An 11,608-nucleotide genomic window follows, 5' to 3' on the forward strand; every position below is an offset into this window, starting at 1 on the left:
AGTGAATGGATGCTTCCCCCTTCCTGTGCCTCCTCCCTCACCTGCTGTGCAGTCTTCAATCACAGCCATGCTAACATTTCCCTGCATGGCTTTATGAGCACAATCCTGCCTCTCCACTCCCTGCAAGGGTGAGTGAGGATTCACCTTTGCCTGGGTCATAGCAGCCCCATCACTGAGATCGTGCTTACCACATAGAAGATGCTGAAAGAATGCAGAATCAGGAAAGATAAAGCAGATCATCTAATCTTCATAAAATAAGCCAGCCAAGAAAACTGAGGCAGTTCAACTAGACATTATTTTTACTGTAAATAAAAATATGTTCCCTAAACTTTCAGTTTATCTTATAATCAGAGATGGCCAACATCTTTAAAAATAAAACAAAACATGCTTATAATCTAATCCTATCTCTGGGTGGAGCTCATCATTGTCTGAGTGTTTCTGAAAGGGAATGAGCAAAGACATCATTAAGAGTCATACGAAATAGGCAATAGCTTCTCTGAAGTCTGACCTCACAAGCCACCCTCGGCTCCTTTTTCCATGAATAAAAAATGACTCTCTCTTTGCCGATAAACATGAGATGTGTTAATGGCTGTTTCTGTAAGAGTTATTAATAACATTTCTTATGAACCCTGATCTTATTTAAAATGCATGTCAGATGTAGAAAATCAAATGTGTTATGTATATAAATGTATTTTATAGTATTCATCAGTGTAAACCCTAAAGTTAACAATGCAAAAAGCTTTCATATTAACCCTGATTTTCATTGATTAACCTTACAAAAGGCTAGCAATTTTCCACTTCAGATTATCCCCAGAACCCAAATCCTATTCAATAATTAAAAGAACATGTACTTATTTTAAATATTAAAACAAGAAATAAAAACTGTAGAATTTAATGAGAATATCTACGCTTGATCTTAGCCAAAAGGCCAAGAAGCAATTAATGAGAATATCTAACCTTGTCAAATCAAGGCATCTAACTTTGGAAACTTTAAAATTGAATAGCCTCAAAAGTGGTGTTTTAGCCTAATTCTTTAAAAATGATTAAGTATATGCAAGGAGATATGCAGGTTACTGGACACTTTTGAGACTAATAAGTCAGTCTTTATGATGTTTATCTCTGAATATATTTAGAGTTTAAATGTTTATCTCTGGATATATTTAGAGTTCAAAGAGTTTTCTACTCTTTGACTTACGTAAATTATCTCTAGGTACAACACAGTCAATAAAAACAACATTTTAGGCGTCCTAGAAAACTGTGAGAACCATAATTATGAGCTTCATCAACGATCAAACTTCATGAATAAGGTAAAAATAATGTTCCCAATACAAAATACTTTCAAAGATACATAAGTTACTCTCAAAAATCTTTTTCCATACCCTTACATAAGAGAAAAAGTTTCTGTTGGGAGATAACTTCCCTTAAAATCCTACTATTGTAAAGGACAGTGTCCTTTCGTGTGAGATACTAAAATCATTAAGAGGCATAGTCCCTATCCCCAAAGAGCTTATAGTCTGTAGGGGAGAAAGGACATAAAAACAAATAGCTGCAAGAGCCAGTAGAGAATAAAAGTGATACACGCCAAGAGCCCTAGGGATTTCCAGGAAAAAGATCACATTGAGGGATTTTTAAAGGAAGCAAAATTGAAATGTACTTAAAAGTGACAGACTCTGCAGAGAGACGGGAGGTGGTGGGGGTGGCGATAGAAAGCTGTGGAAGTGTATCACAGAGATGAATGGTTTAAATCAAAACCAAAAGGTGGAAAAGCACAAAGCCCTAAGAGAAAAATGTGAGCAACACATTTTTGTTACTCACATTTGGCTAGTTGGGAGTATATGTCAGAATGGTATGCAGTAAAGGTGGAAAGGAAGTTGGGGCCAGATCATGGAGGACCTAGAAAGTCTGATAGCTGAAGCAGGCATAAGGGCACCGTGCAGCAAACAAAACGGGGTCAAAGGGGAAATTACCAAGGACCATGTGCTTTGTAGATCAGAAAGCCAAGGTGTGCTAAGAATAGCTCAGATAGGCGCTACCACAGATTCAAACAGAGATGAGGAGACAGAAGAATGAGAATGGGGTAAGTATCAGAGAGAAAGAATTCACCAGAAATGATGAGTGAACAGAAAAGAAGGCAAAAAGCAGGCATGACATATGCTAACTTTGAAATTTCCAGTCTGGGTTGCCAGGAGATAAATATCACTAAAAGATAGAGCAACTTCCAGAGAAGGTTTTGGTTTGCACTAGAATATGAAGAATCTGTTTTCTGAAGAAGTGTTCAGTTTGTGGTGAGGTGCGTCACCCAGTTAGAGATATTTGATGGCTCATTTGAAATGCAGATGAGTGGTTGTAGAGGGGTATTGGAGCTAGAGATGCAGATGTGAGCATTGTGTACAGACTGCTAAGGGCTGAAACTGTGGATAAGATGACCAGGTGAAGACAAGAGAGACATTCTGAGAGCAAATCTTGGGGAACTCAAACGTGTGGGGCTCAGCACCTAAGAGACAAACAGCGCCATGATGACGTGGCAGGCTGCACCAGGAAGGGCACCTCCTCAGACTCAGGAAGTTTTCTGAATCCACCAACAGCATCGCTTCCCTATCAAGGATCTCCTAGAGTTCATCTCCACCTTCCAGAAGGCTGCCTGGCTTATAATCCCTTCTGAGAAACGACCTGATCACCCTCATCAGAAATTAATCCTCTGCCTCGTGCCACTTTTCAGGCTCTGGAAACATACATCCTTTGCCAGGATTATTATGCAAACGCCAGCCTCTCTGTCCACCTCCCCAGCTGTATCCCTACTTCCCCATCACTTGAGTGCTTCTGTGCACCAGGAAGGGAAAAAAAAAAAAAAAAACAGGAGAAAAATTTCTATTTTTTACTTGTTTTTTCAAATTCTCTGCCCTGTGATTTCTGTTCTTGGTTACCCCATGGAGAAAATGTGGCAGTATTTGAAAAGAGGTAGAAGAGAAGAAATTGGAATGGAAAGCTGCAAATATCATATTCTTCATGCACTTCTCTGATAGGTATTTTCTGTTTCTTGGGCACCCAGTAAATGAAGTGCTATTCAGAATACATAATGACATAGAATCTTCTGCATAAATTATTCTATCCTTGGCTGATATGATTTTCATTGATGATTAATTTATGAAACCTAAGTCATTCTATTTTCCCTCTACACATGTCCTAAAGATTTCGACTTTAAGTCACATCTGCCTACCCACTGGGGAAATCAAGTCTATACCTAATTACTGATTAATACAATAACCAAGCACAGGTTGAGTATCCCTTATCCAAAATTCTTGGAACCAGAATTGTTTTGAATTTGGGAATTCTTCAGATCTTGGAATATTTTTATTAAACCAGCTAAGCACCTCAAAAAAAAAATCCAAAATCCAAAATCCAAAATGCTCCAATGACTATTTCCCTTGAGCATCGTGTCAGTGTTCAAAAAATTTTATATTTTGTAGCATTTCAAACTTCAGATTTTCTGATTTGGAATACATAACCTGTATACTTTAGGCAACAGTATGTTTCCAATGCTAAATTCTACAGTACAGTCATTATTTTTATCAGTAAGTTTCTATCACCTAAAGTATAACTGGGAATCTTTTTCATCTCTGAACATTATATAAAAACTAAGGAGCCACACCCTGGGTCAGACGTATGATGTTAAGTTTATGCTTAAGTTCTAAGTTAGAAAATTATGTTCCCTCCTTCAATTTAAATATTATTCTGAAAAATCTATGGGTCACTAATGTAATCTGTAGCTTTATTCGAGGCTTTAAATGGGCCATCCTCATAATCTTCATGTGATGAACTGGTAAGGGAGTGGAGGGAGGTGCCTGGGGCTATCCTGGAGGCACGGTACACATGCAGGTGCTGTGTGAACCTGCAGGAACTGTGGCTACTCCTTGCAGATTACAAGGAGGCAGCCTGAACTCATATAGAGCACTTCCTAATGAGAGCGGCCCAGCCTCAGAGTGGCTTCTGTGTGAAGTAGAACCCTCTCTAGGACTCAGAGTGTTCCCGCAGGCGCTGAATGGCAACCTGGGAAGTCTTAGGGGCCTCTCAAGTCAGCTCTGACTCTATGATTTGCTTTCCTAATAGAAAGAAAATATATTCAAATCATGTGTATGTCCTCCTTCTTTCTACATGGCAGCTTTAAGAAGGAAATAGAGAAGAAAGAACACCAGCCCAGGACCCAGGGCAAGTCAACCTGATCTCAGCTTGCTCAGCTATAAAATGGATGGTAAAATGGATGGTAAGATACCTTCAAGTTCTAAGGACTTATCAACAGAATTCATTTCCCTGTGCCTGTCTCATTTCCAGAATCTTGTGGAAAAGGTAAAAAGACATAGAAGGGCACCTGACTTAGAAAGCCTCTGCTCAATGAGGTTGGGCTAATGGCCTGGAGCCTGAGTCCAGGGTGGATGGGGACTCCAAATGGAACAGCTGAGCCGCCAGATGGTCCTGCCATCTCATGTCCAGGGGGATGCAAGGGGCTCCTGTTTCCATACTCATCATCACCTGCCCCTCAGGACCCAGGAAAACAGCAAGGAAGAGTCCCAGTAGAGCCAGGCTAGCCTAGGAAACACTCATAAATTCATAATGAGTCACTTAAAAGTATTCCAGTATAGCATGCCACAGTCAGTGTGGACATTGTTTAGACTGTTAATATGCACAAGCACCTAAAAATATGAATTATACATCTGCAAATACCGTTATGCACCACATAACGACGCTTCAGCCAACAACAGAACACATGTATGACAATGATCCTGTGAGATTATAAACAGGCTAAAAAGTTCCTATCGCCTAGTGATGTCTGGGCCATCATAATGTCATAGCACAATACATTACTCACATTTGTGGTGTTGCTGGTATAAATAAACCCACGTACTGCCATCATACAAAGGTGTACAATAATGTCCTAGACCTTCATATTCACTCACCACTCACTCTCTGACTCACCCAGAGCACCTTCCACTCCTGCAAGCTTCATTCATGCTTAAGTGCTCTATACAGGAACAGCATTTGCAGTTTTTAAACCACAGTTTTACTTTCCCTTTTCTATGTTTAGATATTGTTACATACTATACTATTGTGTTATAATTGCCTACAGTACTTAGTACAGTAAATGCTCTACAGGTTTGTAGCCTAGCAGCCAAGGCTAGAGCATATCACCTAGGTGTGTAGCAAGCTATCTCATCCAGGTTTGTGCAAGTTACTCTATGATGTGTGCGCATCAACAACATTGCCTAACAACATATTTCTCAGAACACATCCTCGTCATGAAGCACTGTGTGACTATAGATCCTTACCATGCTCATGTTTCAGATTTTGAAACATCTACTGTACCATGACATAGTCCCTGATTACAGAATACCTTAAATGAAGCCTATTTGAAAATAGTATCTGCAAAAAGACCAGCTCTCCAAGAAGAAAAAAGGAACGAATTCAGATACCACATTGGCTGTTTCCATGAGCTAAACCGGCAAAGCTTTGCTCCTAGGATATGATCTAAGGACTTTTAGCTCTCTCAAGAGCTTCATGTTTTATTTATTCCCTGTAATCAAAGCATCATCTCTTCACTAAAGAACAGAAACAAAATGTTGCTTGATATTACATCTAATAACAAGTATAGGTATAATGATTAGCAGTACTTAGACATCAAATCAAATGCACAGGAGGTTTTTCTGTGATTTATCGGTGAAGTAAAAATTGTATACACAGTAGGTAGCAGATAATTAAAATCAATTCTAACATACGTTTTTAAAAATAGAAAACAATTCTGGATAGACTTTCATTAAAAAAAGTCACTTTTAATATGAAGTCTTTAAACTGGGAGTTATTTTCTCTGGCACATACAGCTCTTATCCCCTGGGTTCTCAGGGATCCTTCTCTAGCATTCTTTGAAGCAGAGGTGAGAAGAAATGCCCTAAGCACACCTGCAATTATTCTGTCCACACCTGTCAGGTCTCTGTCAGCAAAAGCTGCTGTCATGGGGCCATGGCTCATCTCACCTTGAGGTTAATTTTTTTAAGAAACCAAAATCTTAACTCCTTTTTTGGAAAGATATATACTATATGAGAAGTTTTTCCTTTATATTTTCTCTAAAAGAGAAACATGTCATCAGGAATTTTATTAATAAAAATGATAAATATCTTCTTTTGTATTTTAAAATCACCAGACTGCTAATATGCACATGCATATATAAAAACATGAATTATACGTTTGCGAACAGTTCTTTATTACATTCTTCAGATTTCAAGACTACTACTGTGTAATGATGTAATCCCTAATTACAGTGATATTCCTTAAAGGTATCCTGTGTGAAAGCAGGCCTGAGCTATGGCACCTTCAGGAAACCAGCAGGGCAAAGAAAACATCCTTAAGAACTGCTTACAGACACATCAAGACAAAGGTAAATATAATGCATTACTTAACTAGGTAGACCAACATTTAGAACTATGTAAATGTTTCACACATCATCTCTGTAAACACAAGAAAGAACAGAGAATGAAGAAGCTTGGAGAAGAAATTCAAAATAATGAATCAATCAATTGATCTCTCTCTTTCTCTCTCTCTCTCTCCCTCCCCCTCCCCCTCCCTTCCTCCCTTCTTCCCTCCCTCCCTCCCTCTCTGTCTTTCTCTCTCTCTTTCTTATTATTCCAACCTGATTCAACTTCTATAACCCCTTCAGAATGGCCCTCTACATGGAAACCTTTAAGACTTTCCTGGGCCTCTGGCAAGGTCTTGGAAACCAACATCTGAGATGTCATGGTTTCCCATCCAATAACATTGGCTTTGAAGTGGAGACTGAGATGGTGTCTGGTCATCAAAGGCACAGCTGAATGGGCAGCCTGCAGATCTTCCTCAGGAACAGTGGCTTTTATAATGTGCTCTGCAGGTTATTAATTCATACTTTAAAATACAGTCTACACCACCAGTCTCAGGGAATGGCTTTTATAATGTGCTCTGCAGGTTATTAATTCATACTTTAAAATACAGTCTACACCTCCAGTCTCAGGAACAGCATCATCTCAGCTAATGGGGAGGGACTTTCAGATATCTGGTCAAGTGCTCTGGCAGTGTGAAGGCATTAATGGTAATCACAGGTGACTAAATGATTCTTTCAGCTAATATTAAATATCTAGTATGTTTCATGACAGCACAATGTAGTAACACCTTTCTTGCATCTTTCTTTGACTTCCTACCTAGAATCTGCAAAGCAAAGGGATGCTGGAATCTGTCCCTGGATAAGTCATTTTCTACATCGTAAGAGGAGCTTTACAATCTTTTTTCCTGACACACTAACTCCCCATAACTGACAGTGTCAAACAGGCTGTTTTTCTTCAGTCAATGAATAAAAACGGGAAGCTAAAGGAGGCGATCCGAATTCTTAACTAATCATGCAAAGAAAATGACACGCAGTTACACAGGTGCGCTGGTTTTAATCCAGTGCAGGTGCCCCACCCTGCCCCACCCCACTTACGGGTGGCCGGCCGGCTCTGCTCTGGCTGTGCGCTGTCCGTGGACTGGGTGCTGGAGACTGAGGAGACGCTGGAGCTCCGGACAAAGCCAAACGCCGCCAGCTTGGCTGCTGGGAGACGCGAGTATCCGGGAGGACGGAGACCAGATTTCGGGAGATTGGATTTTGCAGCATTTGAACTGGAAGCTTTCTTTAAATCTGCTAAAATAAGCACAAAAAAAAAAAAAAAAAAAAAAAAAAAAAAAAAAAAACATTATTCTCAGTTCACAATGAGATAAAGAATGCCACAGATTGTGAATTCTAACCCAGTTCTATCATAAACAGACTAAAATTAATCTTGCAGGGTTTGATTCAACATATTTAAAACAGACTTTGGAAGAGGCAGGCCCCTCATATTGTAAGTCAGGTGCCTCAGAGAACTCAAAGAGAAGGAGGTGCAGCCCCAGCCTGGACAAGTTTACTGTCTATTTAGGCAGATGAGAGGAGGAAGACAAATAACTTTATTTTAAGGCCATAAGAAAAGGTATCAAGTGCCTAGGACAATGAATAAAAGTGAATATTTACTGTTGCAAGTTACCCTAGATTTGTTAAAATTGAGATACACCTTAAATTTTGACATACGATGGGCAAAGAACTATTATGGTGAATATTTACTAGTAACTTTAAGCAGTTTGTAATAAGTCTTATAGGGAACATGTACAAAAAATTATCTAACTTTCTGTTGGCTGCAGGAATGAGGAGGAGACAGTGTGGACTACAGAACTAACAGGGGTGGAATATGAAGTCTCCCAATGACGAGCTGTGTAACTTCAAGCCCTTGTCCTAACACTTACAGCCACAGTTTCCTTTCATGTAAAGACTGGGAATAACACTGACTTTGCAAATCTAATATAAATATTACTGCTTCTGCCACAAGAACTTAATATGTGCTCAAACGGATGTTAGATTTCTTTTCTCCTTTTCCCACTATCTGTTATGTTAGCCCAAACTTCAAAATTAGTTCCCAGATATGTGCAAAGTCAGCTGGTTTTGAAATAATAAACCATCAAGTTATAAATCTAGCATCTCAGCATCACCATGCTCTAAGTCTGAGCCAGGCTCCAGCAATAGCAACTGCAATGATTATCACAACACTATGAGAAGGCTCCCAACACCAGGGAGAATCAGAATATTGTCACCATACAAATGCTCTTTGATAGGAAATATAAAAGGCCCAAGCCTCCCAATATGCTGTATAACTGTCCTTATTGATTCCTTTAACAACTTTCACCTGCAGGCCTATTTACCATGAGTGCTCATAGAGTGACCATTTGGTGGCATTCTTATGCTAGTCAACCCTTTATTAACCAGTAAAATATTAATCAGATTTCAGATTAAACTAGGTTTTGGATTAAATGACCCATTTGTTAAAAAAAAAAATCCATGAAGAAATCACATATTATAAAGCATCTACGTGTGAAAATACAGAGAGCAGCAATAGATGATATGCTGGGTCTAAATGGTGCATAGAAAATTACCTCTTCCTCTGCCAGCTGCTCCCCTAAAAGTGAGGCTATGGAGAGCCGTGAGTCCAGATGAAGGCAGAAGCTGCACAGCTGTGGGTTCCTGATGCCTTAGTCAGGATTAGGATGGGTAGGAACCCAGTGATTGCAAAAGGAAAAAGAAGCAAGGAGCTGGGGCTGCAAATATTCCCAACTCAAGCCTGTTCTTGTGCTTGGGAAAACACACACATACCAAAAAAAAAAAAAAAACAAAACCTCAACTCAACTATGAAAAAGTAGAAACAATACTGTCTAACAACTGGGAATGGTCCATTTGCATCAGCAATTTATGCCACGTTTAATGACTTCACATTGTTGTTCTCACATTATTTTGAATACTTTTAGTTGACGTCCCCAGAACAGTGAAAATATCCCTATATATACAATATCATTTTCACGGTGAGTTTATACCCAATTGATTTTGAATGATTTCTGCAGAACAGGAAGAGTTGCTAAACATCAGATTTAATTTCAACAATATACTCAAATTCCATTTTATTTTGATACTATTTTATCTACAACCTCCTTTCTAACCCAGTTAATCAATAATTAACTTTATGCAAAAGCAAGTGAGGAGAATATGAACAAAATAATTTTTCTGAAAAACAAACTGTATTTTGGAAAAAAAAGTTAAAGTCAGAATTTCTAACAGAGTACCTAGGCACGCAGTAAGCATTTAATATTCAGTGAAGAATGAAAACCTAGTTTGTTAAATCTTTACATAAGACAAGCCACTGCACATGTTCAAAAAGAAATTTATCTTATCTACACTTACTTATATTCCATTATTGTTGATTTCCTCAGTAGAAAAGTAGCAGTGGAACGTGCAGAGAGGAGGAGGACAAGCAGCACAGGATCCCAGATACACAGGAAGCCAGTCTCTAAATTGTTTTCTAGGTTTCCCTTTCCCATAGTCTAGATCTTTATTTTAATAAAGACACATATGGGCTGTGTTTCTGTGTGCATGTGCATGTGTGTGTGTGTGTGTTTAGATGACTTGCAGAAGTATACTTGCCCTCAACTCTCTGTGCATACAATTTTTGCAAATTTAATGGTACCTATATCATACATTAAGTTACTACATAATGCTCTTTCCTTCTAGCAGATTAATCTCATGAGTAGTATACATGCCTTCAGGGTTTGCAGAAGCAAGTCTTGTTCTTTTTATCCCATCAGCTCCTAGCACAATGGTTTCCACAATGTATTATTCAATAAATATTTAGTTGAAGTTTACATTAGCCAGGCTTTTACCACACTACTTTAGCCCACAGTATAAGTCAAATATCTCTACTAGTCTCTGCATGAGATCCAGTCTGGAGTAGAGCTCAAAAGTCTGATTTTTTAAAAATCACCTTAGTGATTCTGATTCAGGTGGTCCCCGGATCTTTGAAAACTTCAACAGAATATGCCAACTCACCCTGTGAAATAACTGCACTCAGCTGTTCTGGCTGAATGTATCTTAATTTAATCTTAGTTTCTCCTAAGAGGGACATATTTCTAAAATTACATAGTCCCTACTATTTCTCAAACAAGTCCAGTGTTATGAACTGAAGGTCCATCCCTGCCAGCCCCCCCCCCCAAATCACAGGTTTAAATCATAACTTCCAATGTGGTGGTATTTAGAGGTGGGGCCTTTAGAGGTAATTAGGTTATAAGAATGAAGCCCTTGTGAATGAGATTAGAGCCCAAGTGCCCATATGAAAAGAAGCTGTAGAGCTAGCTCCCTCTGTTTCCACCGTGTGAAGATATAATGAGAAGATGGTGGTCTGCAAACCTGATCTCAGACTTCCAGCCACAAGGACTGTGTGGTCCATTCCACAACATGTGGAAATTATGGGAGCTACAATTCAAGATGAGATTTAGATGGGGACACAGCCAAACCATATCAGACTTAATGGGGAAAGGTTGAATGCTTTCCCTTGAGATTGGTAACAAGGCAACGATGTCTAATCTTCCACTCTTATTCAATGTAGTGCTGGAAGCCCTAGTCATACAATAAGGCAAGAAAAGAATATAGATCAGGAAGAAAAAAGCAAAGCTGTCTCTATTTGCAGATGACGTAATTGTCTACACAGAAAAATCTGAAGAAATCTACTGTATAGAATTGGTCTTAAATCTTTAAATGTCTAGTAAAATTCTCCAGTGAAAACAAAAACAAAAACAAAAAAAACTACCCTTGAGAAGGAGCTTGAATTTAACTGGATCAGACTGTGGAATAATGTATGGCCCCAGGACACTGTAGAAAATTATAGAGCAATCAGTAAGTAATTAGTAGAACCTGACAGTTGAATGTAATAGCAAACGGAGGAAGACTAACATAGATAAGAGAGAGACAGCTCTCCAAAAACACTGCCAGTGTACACGCCCAAGGCTGTGCCTTCTGTGGAGTGTTATCAGTGAATTCACAATGCAAGGGAAACAGGCTTCACTAAAGTAGATCAACCAAGTTGCTAACCAAATAAATAAGCAAATAAGCCCCAGAGAGGAAGAGAGATAATTAGTAGCCAAGGATGCTATAATAATTATCTAAAAGTTGCATTAAAACAGAAATAAAATGAGACACACCAAAAAAAAA

The 11,608-nt window shown here is 38.9% G+C and overlaps 1 protein-coding gene across 2 annotated transcripts in view; it reads right to left on the reverse strand.

Annotated features, from left to right (window-relative positions):
• Positions 1–11,608, reverse strand: part of MTUS2 (microtubule associated scaffold protein 2) — a 467,424-nt gene that overhangs the window by 383,211 nt on the left and 72,605 nt on the right. Inside the window, exon 3 of one of the 2 annotated variants that reach the window (XM_037741682.1) lies at positions 7,496–7,690. In XM_037741682.1, the coding sequence (XP_037597610.1) occupies positions 7,496–7,690 (195 nt within the window). Of the gene's footprint in view, positions 1–7,495; positions 7,694–11,608 lie in introns of both variants that reach the window. The other variant, XM_017537489.2, reaches the window with a different exon arrangement.

The sequence above is a fragment of the Cebus imitator genome, unplaced genomic scaffold (assembly GCF_001604975.1).
Source record: "Cebus imitator isolate Cc_AM_T3 unplaced genomic scaffold, Cebus_imitator-1.0 Scaffold103, whole genome shotgun sequence".
Taxonomy (NCBI): domain Eukaryota; kingdom Metazoa; phylum Chordata; class Mammalia; order Primates; family Cebidae; genus Cebus; species Cebus imitator.